The 22,766-nt window shown below is 43.6% G+C and overlaps 11 protein-coding genes across 11 annotated transcripts; 3 read left to right on the forward strand and 8 right to left on the reverse strand.

Annotated features, from left to right (window-relative positions):
* Window positions 1-30: 30 nt before the first annotated feature.
* K450DRAFT_257076 (uncharacterized protein) lies at window positions 31-4,682 on the forward strand. Its single transcript, XM_051591601.1, has 17 exons — window positions 31-249; window positions 352-538; window positions 629-780; window positions 847-1,228; window positions 1,328-1,435; window positions 1,512-1,593; window positions 1,664-1,823; window positions 1,899-2,264; window positions 2,342-2,701; window positions 2,765-2,923; window positions 3,006-3,146; window positions 3,212-3,340; window positions 3,425-3,546; window positions 3,627-3,717; window positions 3,798-3,919; window positions 3,996-4,113; window positions 4,196-4,682. The coding sequence occupies exons 1-17, from the start codon at window positions 118-120 to the stop codon at window positions 4,553-4,555; spliced, it is 3,171 nt and encodes a 1,056-aa protein (XP_051441396.1). The 5' UTR covers window positions 31-117; the 3' UTR covers window positions 4,556-4,682.
* Window position 4,683: 1 nt separating this feature from the next.
* Window positions 4,684-6,954, reverse strand: K450DRAFT_257083 (uncharacterized protein). Its single transcript, XM_051591602.1, has 2 exons — window positions 6,081-6,954; window positions 4,684-5,975 (listed from the first exon to the last, which is right to left on the reverse strand). Exons 1-2 carry the CDS (start codon window positions 6,932-6,934, stop codon window positions 5,141-5,143), a joined length of 1,689 nt encoding a protein of 562 aa, XP_051441397.1. The 5' UTR covers window positions 6,935-6,954; the 3' UTR covers window positions 4,684-5,140.
* An 85-nt stretch (window positions 6,955-7,039) lies between these two features.
* K450DRAFT_257088 (uncharacterized protein) lies at window positions 7,040-10,619 on the reverse strand. Its single transcript, XM_051591603.1, has 6 exons — window positions 10,194-10,619; window positions 8,843-10,115; window positions 7,918-8,775; window positions 7,677-7,859; window positions 7,253-7,612; window positions 7,040-7,162 (listed from the first exon to the last, which is right to left on the reverse strand). The coding sequence occupies exons 1-5, from the start codon at window positions 10,346-10,348 to the stop codon at window positions 7,457-7,459; spliced, it is 2,625 nt and encodes an 874-aa protein (XP_051441398.1). The 5' UTR covers window positions 10,349-10,619; the 3' UTR covers window positions 7,040-7,162; window positions 7,253-7,456.
* Window positions 10,620-11,071: 452 nt separating this feature from the next.
* Window positions 11,072-12,511, reverse strand: K450DRAFT_257096 (uncharacterized protein). Its single transcript, XM_051591604.1, has 3 exons — window positions 12,375-12,511; window positions 11,947-12,304; window positions 11,072-11,869 (listed from the first exon to the last, which is right to left on the reverse strand). Exons 1-3 carry the CDS (start codon window positions 12,412-12,414, stop codon window positions 11,200-11,202), a joined length of 1,068 nt encoding a protein of 355 aa, XP_051441399.1. The 5' UTR covers window positions 12,415-12,511; the 3' UTR covers window positions 11,072-11,199.
* Window positions 12,512-12,618: 107 nt separating this feature from the next.
* K450DRAFT_257098 (uncharacterized protein) lies at window positions 12,619-13,921 on the reverse strand. The gene is made up of 3 exons (XM_051591605.1): window positions 13,645-13,921; window positions 13,331-13,550; window positions 12,619-13,256 (listed from the first exon to the last, which is right to left on the reverse strand). Exons 1-3 carry the CDS (start codon window positions 13,655-13,657, stop codon window positions 12,704-12,706), a joined length of 786 nt encoding a protein of 261 aa, XP_051441400.1. The 5' UTR covers window positions 13,658-13,921; the 3' UTR covers window positions 12,619-12,703.
* On the reverse strand, window positions 13,577-14,528 carry K450DRAFT_257102 (uncharacterized protein). The gene has a single exon (XM_051591606.1). The coding sequence runs from the start codon at window positions 14,451-14,453 to the stop codon at window positions 13,671-13,673; it is 783 nt and encodes a 260-aa protein (XP_051441401.1). The 5' UTR covers window positions 14,454-14,528; the 3' UTR covers window positions 13,577-13,670.
* A 280-nt stretch (window positions 14,529-14,808) lies between these two features.
* Window positions 14,809-16,372, forward strand: K450DRAFT_257103 (uncharacterized protein). The gene has a single exon (XM_051591607.1). The coding sequence runs from the start codon at window positions 15,192-15,194 to the stop codon at window positions 16,158-16,160; it is 969 nt and encodes a 322-aa protein (XP_051441402.1). The 5' UTR covers window positions 14,809-15,191; the 3' UTR covers window positions 16,161-16,372.
* Window positions 16,373-16,404: 32 nt separating this feature from the next.
* K450DRAFT_257104 (uncharacterized protein) lies at window positions 16,405-17,403 on the forward strand. The gene is made up of 2 exons (XM_051591608.1): window positions 16,405-16,652; window positions 16,721-17,403. The coding sequence occupies exons 1-2, from the start codon at window positions 16,455-16,457 to the stop codon at window positions 17,336-17,338; spliced, it is 816 nt and encodes a 271-aa protein (XP_051441403.1). The 5' UTR covers window positions 16,405-16,454; the 3' UTR covers window positions 17,339-17,403.
* Window positions 17,403-18,957, reverse strand: K450DRAFT_257106 (uncharacterized protein). Its single transcript, XM_051591609.1, has 7 exons — window positions 18,785-18,957; window positions 18,627-18,722; window positions 18,409-18,554; window positions 18,033-18,348; window positions 17,898-17,966; window positions 17,770-17,831; window positions 17,403-17,704 (listed from the first exon to the last, which is right to left on the reverse strand). Exons 1-7 carry the CDS (start codon window positions 18,906-18,908, stop codon window positions 17,468-17,470), a joined length of 1,050 nt encoding a protein of 349 aa, XP_051441404.1. The 5' UTR covers window positions 18,909-18,957; the 3' UTR covers window positions 17,403-17,467.
* Window position 18,958: 1 nt separating this feature from the next.
* On the reverse strand, window positions 18,959-20,352 carry K450DRAFT_257113 (uncharacterized protein). Its single transcript, XM_051591610.1, has 5 exons — window positions 20,172-20,352; window positions 19,864-20,089; window positions 19,580-19,794; window positions 19,395-19,514; window positions 18,959-19,323 (listed from the first exon to the last, which is right to left on the reverse strand). The coding sequence occupies exons 1-5, from the start codon at window positions 20,331-20,333 to the stop codon at window positions 19,072-19,074; spliced, it is 975 nt and encodes a 324-aa protein (XP_051441405.1). The 5' UTR covers window positions 20,334-20,352; the 3' UTR covers window positions 18,959-19,071.
* A 128-nt stretch (window positions 20,353-20,480) lies between these two features.
* K450DRAFT_302761 (uncharacterized protein) lies at window positions 20,481-21,953 on the reverse strand (the record flags this gene model as incomplete). Its single annotated transcript, XM_051593779.1, has 6 exons — window positions 20,481-20,629; window positions 20,695-20,712; window positions 20,786-20,958; window positions 21,030-21,273; window positions 21,330-21,513; window positions 21,573-21,953. 6 exons carry the CDS (start codon window positions 21,951-21,953, stop codon window positions 20,487-20,489), a joined length of 1,143 nt encoding a protein of 380 aa, XP_051441406.1. The 3' UTR covers window positions 20,481-20,486.
* Window positions 21,954-22,766: the final 813 nt, after the last annotated feature.

Raw genomic sequence — 22,766 nt, forward strand, 5'->3', positions numbered from 1 at the left:
AACACCGTAAGAGTTGCTTAATATCTGGAGTTGGGCTCGATTTCTTGTGCCTTTAAGGGATTTGTCGAGCTATAATCATTCGTAACTCCGCTCTCTCTCCAGCTTCCAACATCCCTCATGTCCCTCATTGACGATTTCCTGGAGTCGACTGAGCCTGGGGGTTCTTCAACGTTGGCTCATTACGGTGACCAAAATGGATTAGGAGGAGGCTCCTTTGCTAATGATTACTCAAACGATAACATGGTTCGCGTAAGTACATGAGAACGCCCCCAGCCTATTACTCCCTGCATTCAGTGCGTTTCTTATGTAGAGCACCTTTACTGACCCCGACTGTTCCAATCCCCTCTACAGATGGAGACCGGCTTCGTTTCAACCGGACTGAATGACACAGATAACAGGATTTTCGTTTTGGATCGAGTGCCATTGCCAGTATCAGCGACATTAGTAGCCGTTGCAGTATCGAATAACACCTTGGTCGTAGTGTTTGACACACCGCAAATCCTTCGGATAGACTTGTTGCAAGGAGACCAGATTGAATGCAAGTAGATTTCGAACAACTAGAGTGAACCCAATGATATGGTGTGAACCATGATACTGACCGTAAATGATTTTGGTTGGGCCACAACAGATATCGAAATCCCGCGAATAAGCAAAGATGGTGCAATCACTGCCGCATTTTTTGATCCAACCGGTCGCCATCTTATCATAACAACCGATATTGGCGAGAATTACTACTTGTATGAGAAGTGGCAAAAGTGCAAATTGTTGAAAACCCTCAAGGTAAAGGATAAATGAACCGACAATTACCATATTTTTCGTCCGACTCATGACTGACATGTATTCTAGGGTCATGTCATCACCTCTGTAGCATGGAACAAACAAGCAACCCTTGCCGATCCATCAACGAGAGAGATTTTGATCGGTACAAAGAATGGTCAAATATATGAAGCTTGCCTCGAACCAAGCGACGACTTTTTCCGCCGTGAAGAGAAACCTCTCAAATTTTTGTACGCTATCAACGAACCTGTTTCGCCTATCAACGGTTTATATTTCGAACAGTTCCCTGGAAACTCTAGAAAGTACTTTATCATGGCCGCCACACCAACCCGTATTTATGAATTCATTGGCGTAGTGGGTCCTGCAAGCCAAAAAGCTTCCGCAGATGGTGATGAGAAACGAAAGAAGGGAAATTTTGAGGGGATCTTCTCGCATTACGAAAACAATCCAGGTAGACATCAGAAGGAATGATATGGTGGTCAGAAATTGGTAAAAAAAAAAAAGAGTTACGCTCATCTGACATGATGATATTATCTTTCTATCTATGCAGTCTTTCTAGAACTTCCGGGCGATCTATCGTATAGCGAGCTCCACTTCTTTAGCCAATTCAAAGATTTGCAGCAGCGTGGCGTAGCACAGAGTTTTGCTTGGCTGACCGGTAAGTAGAAATCACAAGGTGTCATCATAATCATCTGGAATGCGGTTGTGGACTTATTCATTTATCTCCACACTAGTTCCTGGTATCTACCACGGTAACTTGGTGTTCGGCTCACAGAATCCTGGCGAACATGTTATAGACAACGCACAACTTCTGCAGTAAGTTTGATCTCTGCGATTGTAAACCAACTGTTCTTAATTTGCAGCTTCTCTAATCCGGCACTTCTAGATACCCTACAAATACTTTAGAGAGCGGCGAAACACAAGTTGATTCTGTTCCGTTATCCATCGCAATGACAGAATTTCACTTTATTCTCTTGTACAAAGATCGCATACGTGCTATCTGTCACCTCAATGACGAAATTGTATATGAAGAGATGATCAACTTGGTATGTATCGTGCTCTTTGAGAGTAATCGCTTATTAACTCCATTTCACTTATAACAATGCATATTACTGTGTTAGGCTGCAAATGAGCATGTTGTGGGGCTGACAATGGACGAAACTAACGGTTCCCCATGGGTTTACACAAATCTATCATTATATGAACTAATCATACGTGAGGAAAGTCGAGACGTTTGGAAAATATACCTTGAAAAGAAGCAATACGATACAGCCCTTCATTATTGCCGAGACGATTCCCAGAGAGACAAAGTCTACACCACACAAGCCAACGACTACTTCTCCCAACAGCGATATCAACTCAGTGCAAAGTACTTTGCAGAGAGCGCTGTGCCTTTTGAAGAGGTTGCTCTTCAGTTTGTTGAGCGAGATGAACGCGATGCCCTGCGAAGTTATGTTGCCAACAAATTGGATCGGTTGAGAAAAGGCGTATGTTCTGTGGTATTATATGACCTGAAGTTCGTGTGAGCTTTTCTTTCTTATTTTGTGTTTTCTATTTCCTTTAGGATCTGACACAAAAGACCATGCTGGCGACTTGGCTGGTGGAGCTTTATCTCTCCAAGATTAACCAGCTCGAAGATCTCGCTTCCTCCGCTACCCATACCACCGATCTCATCGCGTCGCAAGCCAACGTTATGCCTGACTACAAGCAGCAACAGGAAGATATTGAGGATGAATTTAGAACCTTCCTCGAGACGTACAAGGGCCATTTGCACAAGCCTACTACTTACAAACTAATTTCTAGTCATGGCAGGAGCAGCGCCATGTTATACTATGCCGACTTAATTGGTGATTATGACCGTGTCATATCTCACTGGATTATTGAAGAGAATTGGCCAAAGGCGTTAGAAGTGCTTGGAAAACAGGTTTGTGTTGTGCAGAACGTATAAGCATTATATTATGTGGATGCTAACCTGAGATGACTACAGGCCAACTCTGACGTATTTTACAAGTACTCTCCGGCTCTCATGGAAAATTCACCATATGAAATGGTCACTCTGTGGATGCAATCGAATCTCAACCCTCGCCAGCTTATACCATCCTTGCTTAGATATGACCACTCTAAGGTGACTGACAAAGGCCAACAAGTAAGTCTGATCAGAATTGGGATATCGATAAAGAATTGAAGCTCCCACAGCATATTGAACCAATACGCGTAACCTTTGCCAGAATCAAGCCATTCGTTATCTGTCTTATGTTGTCACAACCCTTGGAAACACAGATCCTGCCATTCACAACTACCTTTTGACATTGTACGCTACACAACAGACCCAAGATGAAACAGCGTTGTTGGCGTTCTTGAAGAATGAAGTAAGTCAATCTACAACTTTAATAATAGGATGTTCAGGGACTAACAACAACTTGTATGGTACTAGGGACGAGAAATGCACTACAACCTTGACTACGCATTGCGTCTTTGCAGCCAGAACAACAGGATGCAAAGTTGTGTACATATCTATAGTCAAATGGGTCTCTACGAAGAAGCTGTCAATCTGTCACTCAAGGTGAGGAAGGGGGCGGTTTACCCATTTGCATGCACAAGCTTGCATCCACATACTCCATACTTACACCCTAACTTTCTCCATTAGTATCATGACTTGGAACTTGCTAGAATCAACGCAGACAAGCCAGAGGAAGATGATGTTTTGAGGAAGAGACTGTGGCTGAACATTGCCAAACACATTGTTCAAGAAAAGAAGGATATAAAAACGTAAAATATTCAGATTGGTGTACCTTTTCAACACTGCTGCCCATGATCATCTCTTACTCATCTTTTTTCTTCTCTGTTAGTGCCATGGAATTCCTCAAGCAAAGTGATCTTTTGAAGATTGAAGACATTTTGCCCTTCTTCCCTGATTTTGTTCTAATTGATGACTTTAAGGTATGCGTCTAACGAAGTTAATGGTTGCAGTCATTGAGTCTCCAGCTTGTCAGTATAATATCTGACACACTATCCTACAGGATGAAATTTGTTCAGCTTTGGAAGAATATAATATCCACATTGAAAGACTCAAAGAAGATATGGACGAAGCGACGAGGAGTGCAGAGAATATCCGTCTTGACATTCGCCAATTGCGTAGCAGGTGAGTGGAGCATGTAGTCAAATGGTGGTGGGAAGTTTGTTTAAGAGTTTCGAGACTGACGGCTCGCCTTGCACAGATTTGCCATCATTGGATCTCTCGAAAAATGCAACATCTGTGACCTTCCCCTTCTGACAAGACAGTTCTATGTCTTCCCATGCCAACACTCTTTCCACGCCGATTGTTTGGTTGATAGAGTAAGTTTAGAAAGCGAATTCCTGCATAGAAGAGTTTTGGCGTATTTATTTTCTAATGATGCTCTTGTTTTTGCCAATACAGATCACCAAATACCTCAACACACGTCAAATTCGTCGTCTTCTCGACTTGCAAGAGCAGCTTTCTAAAGAGCTTAATTCAAAACACAATCTGCAAAAATCCTCTGGGTTCAACTCGGCGGCAAACAAGTTCATCACTGCAGCTGCAGGGAATTTGAAAGGTGTGATTTTCCCTGGCGACGCAGCGTTGCACGGCAACGATGATGCGTCGGTCATGATAGCCCGTTCTGAACAGCTGAAAGAGGAACTGGACGACATTGTCGCCAGTGAATGTGTGTTGTGTGGCGACATCATGATCAAGTCCATCGACCAACCATTTGTAGGCGAAGACGAAGTCGATGCCGTCATGTCTTGGAGTGTATAACGCTATCTTGATCTAGTAGTAGAACGTGTACTGTAAAAAGAACGAAAGAAGAAAGTTTTTTAATTCAAGAGAGAGACGAAAACTACATTAATTAAAATTCCACTATGATACAGCTTTTGTGTGCAATGGCATCCTTCGGTAGTATACATCGTATACCCTCATCGTTTGCATACAGACTGAGTCTGACTCGTGCGATTTATTTCTCCCAAGGCAGCAGCAACACATATATGACAAACGCTTTTTGAAAAACGCTGATGACAACGGAAGAAAATAGCCAAACAAGGATGCCCCATGGGCAAGTAACAAAGCCAACAAACAAAAGTGAGAAAGGAGTAATATAAACAGTAATAGCAGGGAACACACAAAGAAAAAGAGCAGATACAATACGCGGGAGGTATGTTTCAGCTGGTTGATGAAAAACCATTAAGAAACCTGGCTGAAAGAAACGACGGGGGGGGTTATCTGAAGTTGATAATAAGTACAGTAGAAAGAAAGAAAGGGAAACACAAGCAGAAGAGTGGCGATGAGATGCAATACAAGTTTCAGAACAGGGAGGGAGGGTTGTGGTTTTTGTAGAAAACTTCATCATGCCATCTCAACATCTTCATCGGCCGTGACCACAGACGGGTCTTCAGCCAAGAGATCAAAGTTATGCAGTTCCATGGCACTTCGACTTTCATCTGGGTTGGTACTTCTTCGTCGTTGCATGACAATTACCGCTTTTGTGTCGGTGAATTGAAGACGCCAGACAGTTTTGGCGGGATGAGTAAGATGGCGAATCAATCGTCCGGTCTTAATATCCCAAAGTTTGGTTCGACCATCGTTTCCTCCGCTAATGATACGTCGGTCGTCAAACTGGAGACAAGTGACTGAGTTGTCGTGAGCGGAAATGCGGTGTACACACTCCAAGCTATCGAGATCCCAAACACGTAAGCATCCATCCGACCCTCCGCTGACTAGTGTATGTCCACTAAGCTGAAGTTGGCCAACAAGAGAAGTGTGACCATGAAGGGTAGCAATGCATTGTCCAGTTTCAGCACTCCATACTCGGATGCTAGTATCGAGCGAACCAGTAATAACCTTTTCGCCATCGAAAGCAATGGAATAGATTTGTGAATAGTGACCAGATAAAACATGTCGACATCGGCCGGTGTCTAAATCCCAAATACGGGCTGTGGAATCGTACGAGCCTGACACTGCGAGATTACCATGAATCTCTAGACATCGAACGGAAGCTTGATGTCCCAAAAGTACAAATTTTTGAACGCCTCGTTCAATGTCCCACACACGGAGCGTGTTATCCCTTGATCCAGTGACAGCCGTGTTCTTGTCTCGAAGCTTTAGGCAACGGACGGTTGAGGTATGTCCTCTCATGACATGAAGGAGGCGGCCGGTATCTAAATCCCAAACGCGGACATTTCTATAATATGATATGATAAAAGAAACCGGTCGGTCAGCGGTGGTGGAAGGACAGGAGGTAGACTGTTTTATGGGGTAAAAGGGAGGTTGGATGAGTCTACTTTACCTGTCACAGCCGCCCGAGGCAAGGATACGATGATCACCAGGCTCACCAGAGCCGAAAAATTGAAGTGCCCATACACCACCTTCATGGCCTTCCATGGTTCGCAATTTTGTTCCAGATCTCGCATCAAAGACTTCAATTTTGTGATTATCGCAGCCAGCAACGATGATGTCGTCGTCAAATTGGAGACTGGTGACTAAGCCGGGATCCAAGCTATCAAGGAAAGTACTCACTTTGCCACCATTCTCCCAGGCAGCTTCAATGTTGTACTTCCGCTTAAAGTATTCGCGGTATGAAAAATCCAGACGCCTAGCCGGAGGGCCAAGCAAAGATGTACCATTGATAGTTGAGTTTCGCCGCCTGTAATGGTGCTTATGACATAATGTCTTCCAAGTAGTTTCATCCTTGAGAAGAGAGTTCCAAAAAGTGGACACACGAGAGGCGCGGGCCAAGGTTTTTGGGTCATCAATGAAGGATAGGATATATAGTGATATTTCTATCGGAAGTTCTTTGAGAAAGTCAATTTTGAGGCGAGGTGCAATGTAGGAGCTGACAAAGTTGAGCTGTTGGGTATCGCAGCAATTTAAGATTTCAAAAAGAAAGTATTGCTTTTGTTGAGAGTCCATTTGTTGGAATGCAGCCTTGACCTGCTGGAGATGATCGAGTTCACATCCTGAAAACAATGCAGAAGGCTGAATGAGCATGTCCGCAAATGATTGATCAGGGTAATTCTGCCTCAAACGTTGCGGAGGCCGGGTCAGCAATGTAGGAGAAGGAGAAGAGGAGGATACGCTGGATCCTGGAGGAGTAGCAGGCGGCGATAGATCGTCTGCTCTACACAGGTCCATGAAAGTCATGTTACTCAGCAAGCAAGCTTCCACGGCAGCAGCTTCCCAACCAATTTCTTGACTCTCAGAACCAGCGCCTCCCAAATTCTCGTGACTCTCTCAATAAGGAAATCCCCCTTCTTATACGTTTTCGTTGGTGGTTTCTATTTACAAAAGTTCTCAAATACATGCTATCTAAATATCCAATGAACTGCTAATATTACACATATCGCTATGCTTTACGGCTGGTAAAGATGTCTGCTCAAATCAACCAACATAAAAAATAAAGGTCAACACCTGAAACACTGCTTAATCATATCCGACATAACAACAACAAACAAAATTCACCTTCAATCCGGAGTGGTGCCATTTTTCCAAAGATTTCTTCGGGATTAAGTGTACATTGCTCTTCCAGTGCTTTCTTCAGTTCAGGGCTCATGGCCCATCCAGGTATAGGAAGCTTAGGTCTTTTCCGTGGCCTTGCGCTGCAAATAGTACCCCATCAGTAATCATGGTTTCGCTAAAAAAAACATGAACAACGCTTCTTCCCACTTACTCGTCTTCTTGACTAGCTTTGTTTTTGTCAGCAGCAGCATTGGGTATGAGTTGCGCATTTTTCTTGGAAGGAGTAGCTGGGGCTGAATCGGTGGCATGTTGAGAACTACTGTATGAAGCAGGTGCCAGACGATCAGTTGGCGCCATGGGCTTCTATAAACAATACCCACATTAGTTAATGCTATTGTAGCGGTCGTTGGTTCCATGCAAAACATACCGTCCGTATTGACTCATGTGCTTTGGACGCATTCACAGTCAAATGTTTCACGGTGGATCCGCTATGGAGTGTTTTGGCTATGCTGTCCACAGGCTTGTGCGTCTTGAGCTGGGTGGATAACGTGGATTTTGCAAACGAATGCAATGATGTCATTTTACTCGTGTCCCGAGCATTGGCAGCGTTCTATAGAATTAGAAAGTGTCGAAATATGTACATCGCGCGGAATGATCCGAGTACTTACCGGTCTTATATTAGAGTTGCCACCGCCTTTGGCAGTAGAACCTTGCAAATCCCGTTCTTGCAGCTTGCTCCTCTGCTGCATCAGTTTCAGTCGTTCTGCATTCATACCGTTCAGTATCCCTAATCGCTTTTTTCGTACTGTTTGATGTTTTGAAACTTCGGGACGAGCTTGCCAGCCGGAAGTGTATACAGGTGCATTTGTGGAGTATTTGTCTTTGTTTATAGATGAATGCGATGTAGGTTGCACACTCATTAGTTTCGCTTGTAATTTATGATGCATGGCTTGTTGGACTTCGAGGCGTTTGAGATGTGACATGGTCGGTGACATATGGTGGGGTAAACGACTTCGTGTCATATCCATTTTGGAATTAGGGTATTGTCTTGGCTTATGGAGTGCAGATAGCGATTTGTTGATCTCGACAGAGTTTCGGTCGACATCTTGAAGGACTTCGTCTAACCTTTTCTGCAACTTCTCAATAGGACTGTCATCTTCAGATGTTTGCTTTGAAGGCGATGACTTGTCAGTATGAACACCTTGGAGCTTGGCCATGAGCGTTGAGCCAGGTAGGCTGCTACAATTGCTTTGATTTTCGTCAATGCTTTTAGGACTGGTGGGTCGATCACTACTGCTAACCCATAGTATGTTGCTAGTTTCATGCTCGTCCAGCGGCAATGTGACTTTGTCAACAACAGGGGTTTTGGTCTTTGATGTTGCCGGCTCTGTAGATGACTGAGGTTGTCCCTTGCCGGATTCATTATCTGATTTTGTTATTGGTGTGGTAATTGTACGGATGGGCTTGGCATGCCTTTCTGGAACATGTACTGTTCGTCTTGCCGGTCTAGTCCTATCCACTGTGGGCTATGGGCAAAAAGTTAGATGAATTTCTTACTGCGAAATATCATTCATCTCGAAACAAAAATTTTACCATCTTAGAGACCCTTCGAATCGTCGGTCGTGACAACCGTGTGCTGCTCTTATCTCCAACTAGAATTATCTCGTCTTCATCATCGTCGTCATCATCGAAATGACTACCACTGGAACCAACAGAACTGACAGGTTTTGGCTGCGTAACAGATGGCGTGGTACCTGGTGGAATATTTTCTTGTGCCGGCGAGAGCTCGACGATGGTGTTTATACGTTCCGGTGGGGAAGGCTCAGTGAACGCAGACGTGGTAGGTATATCATGGAATTCCTGTGGCTCAAATACATCATCCTTTGCATCTGACTTGAAAGCGTTTGTGTTCAACCCAGATTCAAGAGAGGGTATAATGAACATAGAATTTGAAGGGGGTTTTTCGGATACAATTGTATCTTCCTGCAATTTCTCAATATAGAGTATGGATTTTTCTAGCTGGCAGGCTGCTTCATTCTCGTCTGCCTCAGGCGACCTTGGGGCTGATCTTGGTTGCGGTTCGGCTGCTACTTCATCCACGTCGTTTGTATCGATGATGTCCTTAAGAATATCATGTTCACTTGAAGAAGGGTTTATAGGTGAAATATCTTCAACAGATTGCGCAGGCTCAATGTCGTTGCTATTTGTATGGTGTTGATCAATTGCAGTAACTGGTGTAGATTCAATGTCATTGTCATTTGTATCGTGTTGATCAACTGCAGGAGTTTGCGCAGAATCAGATTGTTCTATTTCCGTTTCCTGAGGACCCGCGTGCTCGGCATGACTCTCAGATCCACCATCCTCGAGCTTGTCAGGAATGGATGTCTTGGTTTTCTCCGCGAGAGGTACAATTGGCCATGAAAGGAGAAAATCATCGTTTTCCTTTGGTTTGGCGTCCAACAGAACGGATTCTGCTTCTAGTTGTGCTATCTCCTCTTTATGCTTATTTTCGTCAATGTTGATGATTTCCGATGACAAGCATTCTTCTACATCATTCCATGGATCGTTTCGATTTTGATTAGCATCAATAAAGAAATGATCAGTATCTTTGTCCCTTTCTTCTCGAACTGGTTTGACATCAACGGTCGCAGACGCAGTAGATATCTGTAGGTCGTCATTAACGGACTTGCACGGCTCATCACATTGGGGAGCGTCGTCTACGTTCATCGCTGGTGAAGTATGTTTCTCTTCCTTCTCTGTTGTACAATCCACATTCTGGGTATATTCAGGCGCAAGGGGCTGAGATAACGTCGTTACGTTTGGTGAAATCGAGTCGGTTTTCGACGGTACAAGTTTCAAGAGAGATCTAAAGGTAATGTTTGAATCAGAGCGTAAGGGCTATGCACACAATCGATCAGTCAAAGGTTGTGAATACGGAACTTACTCGATATTGGAGTGGTCAGATATCCATTGAAGCTGTTTATCCAACATCAAATCAATATCGGCCAAATGGAGTGACCCTAAATCATTCCAGCGAGACCTTTGGTCTGACACCCACAGCTGTGCGGCAATGCAGGTACTTGGCTTTTCTTCAGCCATGTGATTCCCACTGAGGCGGAAGGGTTCAGTGATAGTGTTAGTGGTATCGGCCAGGATGCGTTATTCAATGGAAGTAAAAGTCAAACTCGCATAGCCAATTTGGGTCGAAATCACGAAACCCTCACAAAACGCATAGAGCGCGTCGGCCACGTGACTTGGGGTTGGCACAAAAAATTCAGGACAGCCTTAACGCGATACCAACTCCTACTTCCACATGGCTTAAATAAACTATCCTTCATTCAATCAATGAATGAGTATTCAAAATAGCGTCAACAATATGTTATTGATTATGAGAGAGTAAATTAATTGCCATAAAGAGAACTAGTAGACTGAATGTACATCTTGCAACAGCTTGTTTTGTTGCTGCTGAAAGGCGATACTTGGTGCCAAACTGATAATTTCATGTCTTCAATATAAGTTACAGATGTGAGAAAAATTGTGCTTCACGAGTGCATCAAGAAAGGCGTATGAAGCAAAGGACTGGCTGGTAAAGACGATACATGCCCGCATCTACTCAACAATTCTTAGGCTGCGTAAAGTACTTGGGCAAGGCGAACAAGGTAATAGAAGCAGTTACCGAAGATAAACTGTGGACCATTGTGGTCATTTGATTGTTCGAGGCATATTCAGAAACAATAATCTATGGGAATCAATGGCGGTTTGAAATTATATGAGTAGTACAACAGTTGCGAAGGATGCTTGTGTAGTCTCAATACTTGATAATGTTGCGTTAATAAAATCAGATGCTGGGGGTGCTTTTATATAAAAACCAATATGGCTTAAAAGGGGGGTGTGAATACTGTACAATGGCGGAAGAGGACAAAAAAATATGAGTAGAGGGGGATAAAATTCTATATGGATCGCTGTTCGACCAGGCTACGCAAGACTCGCTCTTGCTCACGTTGGCGTTGAGCTTTGACTTCATCAGAGACTGGATCCATGATACTTTTCAGAGATTCGTAGCCAGGGAAGAAAATACCACAAATACCAAACCACCACAAAGAGCGAGGAATAGCACCGGAGAAGAAGGAGCCAAATACTCGCTTCACCTTTCCGACCGTTGACTTGGTTTCCATTGCGGCATCCAACATAGTTCGAGCGGTTTGCATGACGGTGACTGGCGCAGCAACGCCAGCAACCCGTTTGTTGGTAATCATTTTGGTTCGCAAAACATCCATAGGTGTGGTGAAATAACCAGCCAAGAAACCTGAAACTCCGCCGAACATGATAGATTTAAAGGTGGGGATGTCGATTTCAATATCTTCCAAGGCGGCAGTGGCGACGACGTGAGGGTGGTTTCGCTTGACTCGATCCAACAAATCGCGTTTGACTGATCGATGATGCAGGGCCTTGAAGTTTTCGTAAGACACCAGCAAAATGACCATGAACGGACTGTCTCTAGCCGCAATAGCCCAGAAGCCCTTGAAAAGACCACGGGGGCCTTCTTCCAGCAAGGTTTGGCGAATCACAAATCCAGTGGTAGGTTTTTGTGAGAAATTGGCGTAGTAGTCGGTTTGTAATCTGTTATTGGCAAATCAAAATTCAGTCAGTTATCAATCTATCTCCTACTTTTATGAGCCAATCAGATTGCAACTTACTTGGCTGTAACCACTTCGCGAGGAACTTTGACCACGCTTGACGCTAAATCTCCAATCACCGCTGAAAGGGCCGTGGCAGGAATCACACCAAGCTGACCGACTGAAGCAGCCTGTCCCTTCTTTGGCAGCAAGTGGCTCTTGCAGTATTCATAGGTACTGAATCGAGCACCACCTTGACCAGCTGCTCCCACTACACTGGCAAAAAATCCCTTTCCGAGAGATCGTGCGGTCTCTCGAGTAAAGACCGCTCTAAGGCTGCTGGACGATGTATTGGCTTGGATTCGAGTCTTAATGGTATCGAGAGGGTGCATGCATGAGTAAGAAAACGACAGACTGACTGCTCCGGCTATGAAGTGATCTAAATGGACAGGCACAGGTTAGGGGCTTTGTTGTAAATGGATAGCAAACTATCCATGGTGCGTTCTTACTCTTAAACAATTGAACTTGGGATACGACGGTGTCCGACATGGCTGGTTATATAGAACTGAACGAATTGAATAGGTGCAAAATGCAAGTCGACGCCAGGAAGAAGTCCAAGGTGTTCTTCAACAAGATAATTTTTTTTTAAGAAAAAGCTTGTAAGTGAAACGAAAAAGTTCATTGAATCCGGGCTTTTATAGTCTTCCAGCGATGCGATCTACGCTTTAGCCAATCTTAACGACGGCTGGTTACCACTTGCAAGTCTGACTCAAACATTTGGACCAATCACATTTCAGTTTATTATATTTAAAACCCCGTGTAAGACGGCTCATTAATTCTACCAGGCAAACAACGCATCCTTAGCATGGGCAAGTACTCCACCAACAACATGACTAGCATTATGGTTTTGTCCATTGGCCATTGTAGCGCTGGGACCAGCTCGACCGCTACCAAGTCCACTGGGGCGCCAAATTTGCCCAGTGCGATCTACTTGAATCGGTCGTCCTACTAGCGGTTTACCGGTAGCCTTATCGTCTTTGCTGAGTTCAGGTGATGTGACTGCACCAAAGACATTCTGCTGGTTTGCAGGGGAGACACCAATCATGCAGTTGCCTCCGATAATCTTGCCGTTTCGACTGAGGGCCTTTTGTGCAGACAATCGTGTACTGTAGGTGATAGTCATCCAGTTAGAACCTGAATTACGGTAATCAAGTATTTCACCATATTGTCTAAAGTGATCCAAGATATATGAAGTCATGCTTGGAGGGAAACCGCAAACGTTGATGGTTGCTTGATCCGAGTCGGAATAGCTGGTGGATGGGTATTCGTTATTGGATGAAGCAAAGGAGTTTTGTCCAAAGCTTGCCATTGTGGATGATGTGGGAGCTTGCCTATCAACGAATGGGAGTAAAATGAATATCAAGAAATGCACCAAGACATGCCGACCGTTGTTGATGGAGCTTACATTATCTCATTAGCAGTACCAGTAGGAGCGCTTGTCGAAGTACCTAATTTATTGGATGCCAAGGAATTCCAAGAGTATCCCATACCAAGTGGTCGCGATGGGAATGCATTGGGAGCTGGTTGATGAACACCAATTTCCCACATCGAGAGCATTGGAGGAGCTTCATTATCATCGGATGCATCAAATGCTTGCTTTCTACTTCCGTACCCATAATCTTGACCTGTCGAGCCAAACAACCCAGATGAAGTTGAGCTTGATGCAGCTCCAGTACTATGTGATTAAGTAAAATGAATGAACAAACTCAGATCACATACCGGTTGTTTGCATATGCCAGTTAATTTTACCTTTTGGTCACTCCATCACCACCGACTTTAGAGACTATTTCTGACTTGGGAGATGATCCGACGCTAGTTAAAAATCCTGGTAATACTGTTCGCTTTTCCTGGAACGTAGGAGTATGTGGTTTTGTCGAGATGTCGGATGCGGATAATTTTGTTTCGACTTCCTTTTGGCTGGCTGGCATAAAGCCGGCAGACGACGAAGGGGGAGGAGCTGTCTGTCGCATAATTGAATGAGGACCAATGGTGTAATGCGGTACAGTGCCGTCAGACAAGGCAGATTTCGCCTCAACTGCGGGAGCTGCACTGAACGATGAAAGGGAGGGTGTAGTTGTAGCGGTTGATGCAGCTGCGCCACCAAAAGAAAATCCAGATGTGGCAGGTGTTGTGGTATTTGCTGCACCAAACAACGGTGTGCTGGTGGTAGGCTTAGAAGCGGCGCCAAAGGGTGAAGAAGTAGTGCCACTGGTATTGAGACCAGACGCGGTGGAACCAAATGGGGAGTTGGTTGGAACCGTCAAACTGCTACCAAATGTAGCTGCTGACGCTGCGCCGGTCGACGCGTTTCCAAAGAGTGGTGCGGTTGTGGTGGTGGTTGCTGCAGGAGTAGCTCCAAACATTGAATTAGATGCAGGCGTTGGTGTTGTGGAAGCGGATGCTCCAAACAACGGAGCATTGGTGGTAGTAGTGGATTGCGTTGAGCCAAAGGGTGATGAGGCAGTGTTAGCTCCTCCAAACAACGGTGTGGAGGCAGCTGGTTGACTTGAAGAGAAGTTTCCAAACATGCCGAAAGGACGAAAAATTGGGGTCTCAATGCAGGAACGATCTGAATCTCTGCGGTAAGGCGACCTCACGAAAAAAAAAAAAAAAAATTCTGGCTGGCTGACTGGGAATTCCCCAATCCCAAAGAGACTCTGGTTGCCAAAAGACGTCATCACTGAAATCGCTGCTTATACGCTTGAACTGAACGAGACGACTTCTATTGAAAGATGACTTCTATAGATACCATGTCAATATTTACTGATAGCTTCCGGATGTCATCTAATTTGGAATACGGACGAAGCGGGTTGTCCAGTGTGACCGTAACAAATGCTGAATTGGGCTACAGCCACCGGCTATGATGCATATTGTAGTAATGAAGACGGTTGAAACGCATAAAAGAAAAGAGCAAAGTAGCGATTTACACAATCTGTTCATTAAGCACCACATACTTGTTTGGGTGGTAGCCAGGAAAGTGTGAAGATATAATTTATACTAAACTTACAATACAATCTGTCCTTTCTAATATAGCTTTGTTCCAATGCATTTTGCATAAAATGAATCTGTACCTTAACTATCGTCACCTTTCATGACGATAGTCATAATGAATTAATAGTAAGGAAAGGGTGGCTCCAAAGCATGGTCTTCTGTATGGGGGTCATTTTCTCGCAGCAGTCACTGCTTTGGAAATTGGGAATTTTGCAATTGCTGGGTTGGCCCTTGTTGTACCCACACACACACATCATCCCATTCGTCAATGCATCATGCGGTCAACGACGACGTTCGACCTTGCACAATACCCCACAGCAGAAACTATCAAAGCTTTGGCTTTTTTACTTGAACGCATGACTCGAGCTAATGATCAACTAAGCAACAGCCCACGACGGTCCAACTATACTAGGTTTCATGCCCGGTCGATACCCTCCGTTGATATCCAGTCGTATCTTACGCGAATAGCCAAATATTGCCCTTGTCAGAACGAAAGTTTCTTAAGCTTGTTGGTCTACTTTGATCGAATGAGCAAAAATACTCTCAGTCTGACTGGCAAACCGTTTAAAATTGATAGTTATAATATTCATCGGCTGATTATTGCTGGTATCACCGTCGCCAGTAAATATTTTGACGATGTGTTTTATACCAACTCCCGCTATGCCAAGGTGGGTGGCTTACCTGTTTCGGAACTGAATAGCCTTGAACTGGAGTTTCTAGTCATCAACAAGTTCAGTTTGAGTATATCGATACCTGAACTTCAACGGTATGGAGATCATCTATTGAAACTCAATATGATGGATCAAGAGTTCCGACAGGGTGGCAAACTCTACGATAATCCACGCTATCGACCCAAAGCTATGTCGATGGATGGCTTAGTGGAACAAACGCAGCAACAACTGCAAATTAGCGGTAACACTAGAAAGATGCCCCGCATGGCGTCGAACCCAAGTTTGACCATGCAGTATGTTCACCATCATCGAACCAGTGTCAATGCCAGTCCGGTATCGATGTCCACTGAAGAAGAAGACCCCATACCCACCCAACGACTATCTTATAGTGCTGCCCCGTTCTTCCCAATGAACGGCGGAATTCCAACCCCACCACCATCTATTTCCCCTGTTTCACAACGATCTACTTATACACCGCCATCATTTTACGATATGAATGATCCAGGCAAACCATCCTTAAACAGATGGCACAGTTTCCACGGTTTATCCCATCTGTACAAAGAGCAAGATTGAAAGCTTCCCCTTCCTTTTTTTTTTTCTCATATACTATCTATACATAATTCCATTATATATCTCTTTCGATCGTTCTTCATCATATTTTATACCACTTTTCCAATGTATCATTTTACAGTATTATTAACCTTTGGGTCCCATAACCTCCAATTTTATTTTTGTCATTACGCAGCGGCAACTTATATAAAAATTCTCAATTTATTATAAACCAGATTTTTGGGATTTGGAAAGTTGTTAGACCAGTCTTCTTTCCTTTCTATTTTTTTTTTTTTGTTGGCAGCACTGTCTTACAACATGTCATCACCTACCAATTCAAGAGGGCATTCATTTGCATGGCCGCCCTCCAACCAGCATGCTCCGTCCACTTCAATACCGCCTTCCTCCGCTCATGCCAATTATGCAGACATCTCCATCAAGGAAATCTTGGACAAGTATCGCGATGATAAAGAACTTATGAAGCACGTCTTGGCAGCCAAAGCTGAGGAAGATAAGGTTTGGGAAATTATATACCCTTTTGCCAATGATCCCATTCATATTCATCTAACACTCGAGAGATTTAGAAACGAGCTGCAGAAGAAACTTTAAGAGTGGAGCAAGCCAGGATACAGCTAAAGTACTTGGACTTAGAACTTGCTAGAGAGCAAAGTCGACAACATCGGACAGAGCCGACCTTAGTGCCATTACAGCAACAATTGCTTGCTCGTATTACTGGCAAAGAATCAGAGACTTACGCAACACCTTCATCCATGCACTCTTCACCTACTATTTTACCACCCATCCAACAGCATTTATCTCCTCATAGCATTCCCACCGCTACACATCAACAACAACTATCGCCCATCTCCCCTGAAACCTCTAGTCCTCGTAAACGCTCGCGTGCTAATCACTTTGATACCCATGGAGTTAATCGTCCAACTCCTTCTCATGATCAAGTCATGGAAGCCTTGAAAGCTAAAATCCAAAAAGGCCGACAGCTGAACCGCGCCAATTCCCTGCATGATTCCAGATCGAACAAACCGTTTTTACCGCCCATTAATACAACCTTTGCTAAACACATCCCTCCACAACAAAACTCTGCTCCTGTATTATCTCGACCAAACCCAGCCTTTTCACCGTCTTTATCATCTTCCGATTCTTCGTCCTCTGGATCAGATATTAAGCATGAGCCTACGGATTAGTTTTGCTTTGGTGGTTTTTTTTTTTTTTTTTCCTTTCACCATCTGCTGTTTAATGATGTTGACTATTCTTGTTGCCCTTGAACAATCAGTTACGTACAATGAGGGAGGGCTGGTTCCCATCAATAAAGATTACAATGCGCTGTCCAACATCACAGCCCCTTCACTCTTATACTGTCCTAATTTGTTCTGTCCCATCTTCATAATATGAACGCTGTCTAACGTCACTGTGCCAAGGTCCATGCCTCGAAACTCTTTCAAAAGACCCCGAGCATCAAACCAGCCATGGCTGTCCGACTGAGCTTCTTCCTCTTCTTCATGATGGTGTTTCGGCTTGGTGCCGGTTTTCTTGATTAGGGTCATATGCATCTACCAGAAATAGGTTCCTGCAGTTAGCAATAGCGCCATCTACCTTATGGTACAGCCTCACTCACCTTATATGGTCGTTTTTCTTTTTCCAACAAGCCAGCCTCCATCATTTGGTTACGTAAACTTGCTGTTTTCAAAGCTCTTGGTCAGCTTGTTATTCAACATACAGCACAGCTACATAGCATCTACTCACCACAAAGCTCGTTCAATATCTTGTTCTCAGATTCATCTTGGATGTGAATGTATAGTACCCGCGCTTTGGCTGTCAATACAAAAGCAGAACAATGAGAACGCCATCTATGCATCAATAGATCGACATTAAACTTACCAGGCTCGCCTTGCATTATATCTAACTTCTTTAATCGAACAGTCAGTCCTCGTTCACCAATCAGTTGGTTGATCGTCTCTGCTGCCGATTCCTTTAGAAACCTCACTGCCGCTTCAATTTCACTTTGTCCCATTAATTTCATGACGCCAAGGGTGATGTGCAATGACGGTATAGGCGCTATGGATTCTGGCGTGATACCATCTTCTTTGAAACTGGGTGATCCTAGTATTTTGTAAAACTCTTCCAGCCTGCGTGAGACTAATGGCGACTGGATCGGGAAAGCTAAGAAGTGGGTCGCTTGTGCTTTGTCAATAGACTGCATTCAAGTCAGAAAGTGTAGTATGGTGAATGCATGTAGACGAAAAGAAAGTTGTACCTCTTTTACCAATGCGTCGATGGCTTGTCGCGCTTGTTCGATGTTTTCATCTGTGCCTTTGATCTTGACAAAATCCTCTCCTTTGACAACATCAATACGAGTGCCGGTTTCATGTTTCAAGCGCTTCAGTGTACTGCCTCCTTTGCCTATGAGGAGATGAAAAAAAAATGTCAGACGCCTCCGATGAAATTTTTGCTTCTGTCGTAACGATGTATCACCTATGATGTACCCATGCATCGATCGGGACACTGGGTGCTCAACCCAGGTATGTAGTTCAGTGTCGTCTTCCACTTGGCTTTCGGGATGTCGTTTCTCTGCAAGTACCACGATGAATTAGCTTGCTGCAACGAAATCTACTATATTCACAAAAGCATACCTGGTTTACTAGCAGGTGCGCGATCCCCTTGGTAGTCCATCGAGGCAGCGGCCACTCGGTAATGTCGACCTTGTACGGTGACTACATTAAATCCTTGCAATGACTTTGCCACCAATTTCGACATGACAAAGGACAGACTTTTTGGCGAGCCCAGCGTCCAAAATTCAAACGCCGTTTTTCTGGCACTTATTTTTACGGAGGCCGAAAAAACATGGACGCGGATGCATTCATCTTCAAGGAATAGCCTTATTTAATATGTTAGTAACTTCAAAATAAAAAAGTGATCATTATACATCTAATGTTCCATGGTTTATCCATGCTCTATGGTATCTAATTAATTCCGGTACAATCTTGCTCTCAATTTCAACATCCTTATCCAACTCTTCTTGATCCAATGACATGACACGTTCTGAGTCCTGTGTAATGAAGGTCACTGTCTTTTTGCGAGTGGAGAGCATATTGCCAATGACAATTTGATGTCCGTATTTCTCTAACGCTTGTCTAGCCTTTGGTACCAACAAGTTTCCATCTGTCTCCAACTAAAGGAGTTTTGCATGAAAGTTAGCTCCACCCTACACACTGTCATAATCCAATTTACGATGTCACTAACCTTGAACGACACAATCAGGCCATTACTCGCCCATACGCTAACCAAAGGCTTGAGAAATTTGGGAACTTGGTCTAAAGTCAATGTCAATGCTCCGTCTCTTGACTGGATCTTGTGCTCGGCCTATGAGTGTCAGTCAGTTTGGGCACATTATTTCTCAACAGTATTAACTCTCTGCGTATAATTACCATCTTTTCAACGGGAATAAAGAAGTCGCTCACGGCTGCTGCAAGATAATACATGGCACTTCGACCTAGCGTAGCCATTATCCTGGTAAAGCTCTTCAATTTGAACAAGTAATCACTAAGAGTAACGAAGTCGACCAAAAGCAGCATGTTGTTGTTGCGCGCTTTGTTGTATTTCACTAAAGTTTCGGTCATGGAAGGTGCGTATTTTGCGTCAACTGTCAGAATGGGAAACATGTCAGTTTCTCACACTCATCTTAAACCATATAAAAAGTATCCAAACTTACCTTCGATTTTACCCTCTTCATTCAAGGTCATGTAATCCAGAAAACCGTTTGCTGAGTGTGTATAGTGTCTACTGTAGGGTTGAAGACTGAACTGACGGTGCATGAAAATCACAGCATAGCCATTCTCTAGAAACTTTTCCGCTGAGACAGCCCCGCGCGTTCCGGCACTGAAGTTGTCAATAAACCGCACAGTCTGGTTTTCTAGTGGAACCATAGTACCACCACTCTAGAAAATACAAGTTCCAAGGCGGGTGAGTGAGAGCAATGTAGACTACATATTAAAACAAAGAGAAAGTGTTGCAGCTTACGGTGATGAGTACAACTGGCGTGCCTCGAGCACCGTGGTACTTTACAAATTCAGATGTCTTTTCGTCATATTCATTCAGATTTGAAGGAGGACTGTTTGTTTCAAAGTAAGTATCGGGATCGATCACTCCTTGGCCATTGTCGAGTAACAGGTTGTCAGGCATTGCTATTGTTATTTGTGCGTCAACAAGGAGGAAAATGAAAATTGACTGGCAAGGCCAAATTTAGAGTTTTATTGCAAAAATCGCTGACTATTGGCATATCGCTTTTTTTTTTTCTTCGTAGTTTACGCAAAAAAAAAAAAACTGGCTGGATAGCTACTCTGGAATGATCTTCATCTTCTTCAGTTCATCAAATACTTCATAGTAGCTCTGTATTGTGTCTAGTTCTTCTTTCCAGCCATATTGCCTGGCCTTTTCCATGGAAAGGTAATCTGGCCAAGTTCGGCCAGTGACACCATCTGTTGGCAGACGTATTAGTGCGGGGGCCGATGCCTAATTTCCCATACTCAGCCCAATAACATACCAACAAACTCCCATGTTGCTTTACAAATAAAAAATATCAGTTTGACGTCAATAAATGCCATCCAATGCTGCTGCTTCCAAACAATGCTTACCGTAATCATAAGCAGATGGATCCAAGTTATGCTTCTTAGCAATTTCGTGCCATTGTTCCTTATTTTCAAAAGCGTATTTCGTTAACGGCATTTGACAGTACGTGGACTGTTCTTTGGGATGCTTCGCTTTCTCATCCTTGAAGTGAGGGTCAGGGATGCTAAGTCCAAAATATCTAAAGAAAGACTTGCATGCTCAAAATTACGATATCTAATTACGGGAACAGCACTTCCGTCATCTCCTTACTCTGCAATCTTTGGCCAAAGCTCAGAAAATGTTGTTTTGTCATTGTCTTTGATATTGTAAGCACCACTGGGAACTTTATCGTTCACGCTTATGTAGAGTTGGAATCTACTGTTGTTGTCGGCGGTAGAATGGTCAAAGTGAGTGGTGTACTCGATTTCGTTACCAGGCCAGATGAAATCCCTTTTAAGATTCTTTTGCAAGCTTGCATACAAAGCAATGGAGACCGCAAAATTCATGTAGTTGCCTACAAATTTGTAAAGCGTTAAAATCAGTTCGTTCTACTGAATGAATTCACCTTACCTTTGGATACTCCCAAGATGACATTGGGTCGAGTAATGAGGTACCTCCAATTTTTGTTTGTGGCATAAGTCTGCAGAAAATCTTCTTGGTCGTAATGGAAGTATCTCTTACAAAGTCTAGGAGCATCTTCTTTCCAAGGATAGTCTTGGACCATTTCGGCTCCACCTAAATGGCAGCCATAATACTGAAGGCAGTAACAACGTTAAAAGTACTGGCCCAATTAAATGGCGCGCATGAAAATACCTTGGATCCCGTCTGTAGCATGAAAGACTTGAGTTTTGGCGAAACAAGACCCAATGCATGTAATGCTTTTTCCAACAGCATGTTGTTGATATCGTTCAATTCATTGAAGTCTTGTTTCTCAACGTATGCATAGAAAAAGGCGTGCTGAGCAACGGCTGCTCCGGCTGCAGAAAGCTTGCTTGCCAAATCGTCCGCAGAAGATTGTACCATGTCAATGGACACAAAGTGAATTCTGCTGTCGTTGGCGGCTTCCTCTAGCTGCGGTGGTCTGCGGGAAACGCAGATGATTGGACCCCATTCGTTACTGGCTAGTAGAACCTTCGTCATGGCGATACCACTAATACCATTGGCACCAAAGATTACTGCACACTTTTTTGACATTCTGAAATTTTGTTCCGAAAATAAATTCTAAAAGCCCACGAAAGCATCCGTATTTTATATTCATTGATTAAAAATCAAGGTGCAACATCATCGTGGTGGCAACCAATGCCGCTCGAGGTCTGGCACAAATGTTATTTTTTTTTTATGTATAAAAAAATCGCTTGTTTGCGGATTAAGTTGGAGGCTCGGCACATCCAATTTTTGGCCAACCTCTTGCATGATACAAAGGAAATAGAAAGCTCATCATGTACCTTCGGCGGCGTGTTTAGGTGTCGCATAGCTTGACATGTTGCAATACTTTTGAAAGTGTTTCGCCATCGGAATTTCTTGTTCGAGCTTTCTTTATTCTTATAGGCTATGAATGGAAATGCCACAAGTTAAGCAGCTTCAGTCTATTTGGCATGCAGCAAATTTTTTAAAAAAAAAGGATTTTTTTGGGTTGTCTTATCGCTTCATATAGAATTAATTCATCAGTACTAGCTATAGACCTTATTCACTGTGTCTCTTTTGTGAAAAAGGACACCAGAATCCCCTTACTGATCAACCCAACAAGCTTAGCGCTGTGCATTTTAAGAAAAGATCCAGGTAGCGTCTATAACTGGAAACAATATTATTCATCAACACAGCACCGCCCTAGAGGAGTGGTTGGCTTCAGTAAAGTATGCTGTCGAAAAGAAGGTAAATTTGTGTATATATCGCAGCGTGCGTCATTCAGCTACGCGGTAAGTTAAGTGAAACTAGCTTAAATGGAACACTGTTAAGGTCCTCGTACGCATTGTTGGACCTTGCTGGATAGGTTACCATTGGAGCTGC

This window comes from Umbelopsis ramanniana (genome assembly GCF_025399195.1).
Source record: "Umbelopsis ramanniana AG unplaced genomic scaffold K450scaffold_65, whole genome shotgun sequence".
Classification (NCBI taxonomy): Eukaryota; Fungi; Mucoromycota; class Umbelopsidomycetes; order Umbelopsidales; family Umbelopsidaceae; genus Umbelopsis; species Umbelopsis ramanniana.

Excerpts from the sequence above, each read along its gene's own strand:
- K450DRAFT_257076 (XM_051591601.1), top strand. The coding sequence starts at position 118 with ATGTCCCTCATTGACGATTTCCTGGAGTCGACTGAGCCTGGGGGTTCT. Across the intron at positions 781-846 it reads AATTGTTGAAAACCCTCAAG|GGTCATGTCATCACCTCTGT; the intron begins GTAAAGGATAAA and ends CATGTATTCTAG. Across the intron at positions 3,147-3,211 it reads TGGCGTTCTTGAAGAATGAA|GGACGAGAAATGCACTACAA; the intron begins GTAAGTCAATCT and ends GTATGGTACTAG.
- K450DRAFT_257083 (XM_051591602.1), bottom strand. The coding sequence starts at position 6,934 with ATGACTTTCATGGACCTGTGTAGAGCAGACGATCTATCGCCGCCTGCT. Across the intron at positions 5,976-6,080 it reads GCCTCGGGCGGCTGTGACAG|AAATGTCCGCGTTTGGGATT; the intron begins GTAAAGTAGACT and ends ATCATATTATAG.
- K450DRAFT_257088 (XM_051591603.1), bottom strand. The coding sequence starts at position 10,348 with ATGGCTGAAGAAAAGCCAAGTACCTGCATTGCCGCACAGCTGTGGGTG. Across the intron at positions 8,776-8,842 it reads TTCGAAGGGTCTCTAAGATG|CCCACAGTGGATAGGACTAG; the intron begins GTAAAATTTTTG and ends TTTTGCCCATAG. Across the intron at positions 7,613-7,676 it reads CACATGAGTCAATACGGACG|AAGCCCATGGCGCCAACTGA; the intron begins GTATGTTTTGCA and ends TATTGTTTATAG.
- K450DRAFT_257096 (XM_051591604.1), bottom strand. The coding sequence starts at position 12,414 with ATGTCGGACACCGTCGTATCCCAAGTTCAATTGTTTAAGA. Across the intron at positions 12,305-12,374 it reads CCAAGTTCAATTGTTTAAGA|ATCACTTCATAGCCGGAGCA; the intron begins GTAAGAACGCAC and ends CTGTCCATTTAG. Across the intron at positions 11,870-11,946 it reads CGCGAAGTGGTTACAGCCAA|ATTACAAACCGACTACTACG; the intron begins GTAAGTTGCAAT and ends TGCCAATAACAG.
- K450DRAFT_257098 (XM_051591605.1), bottom strand. Across the intron at positions 13,257-13,330 it reads GGTACTGCTAATGAGATAAT|GCAAGCTCCCACATCATCCA; the intron begins GTAAGCTCCATC and ends ATTCGTTGATAG.
- K450DRAFT_257102 (XM_051591606.1), bottom strand. The coding sequence starts at position 14,453 with ATGTTTGGAAACTTCTCTTCAAGTCAACCAGCTGCCTCCACACCGTTG.
- K450DRAFT_257103 (XM_051591607.1), top strand. The coding sequence starts at position 15,192 with ATGCGGTCAACGACGACGTTCGACCTTGCACAATACCCCACAGCAGAA.
- K450DRAFT_257104 (XM_051591608.1), top strand. The coding sequence starts at position 16,455 with ATGTCATCACCTACCAATTCAAGAGGGCATTCATTTGCATGGCCGCCC. Across the intron at positions 16,653-16,720 it reads CCAAAGCTGAGGAAGATAAG|AAACGAGCTGCAGAAGAAAC; the intron begins GTTTGGGAAATT and ends CGAGAGATTTAG.
- K450DRAFT_257106 (XM_051591609.1), bottom strand. The coding sequence starts at position 18,908 with ATGTCGAAATTGGTGGCAAAGTCATTGCAAGGATTTAATGTAGTCACC. Across the intron at positions 18,349-18,408 it reads TCGACGCATTGGTAAAAGAG|TCTATTGACAAAGCACAAGC; the intron begins GTACAACTTTCT and ends ACTTGAATGCAG. Across the intron at positions 17,705-17,769 it reads AAGAAAAACGACCATATAAG|ATGCATATGACCCTAATCAA; the intron begins GTGAGTGAGGCT and ends TATTTCTGGTAG.
- K450DRAFT_257113 (XM_051591610.1), bottom strand. The coding sequence starts at position 20,333 with ATGCCTGACAACCTGTTACTCGACAATGGCCAAGGAGTGATCGATCCC. Across the intron at positions 20,090-20,171 it reads CGCCAGTTGTACTCATCACC|AGTGGTGGTACTATGGTTCC; the intron begins GTAAGCTGCAAC and ends TGTATTTTCTAG. Across the intron at positions 19,795-19,863 it reads TGAAGAGGGTAAAATCGAAG|TTGACGCAAAATACGCACCT; the intron begins GTAAGTTTGGAT and ends CCATTCTGACAG.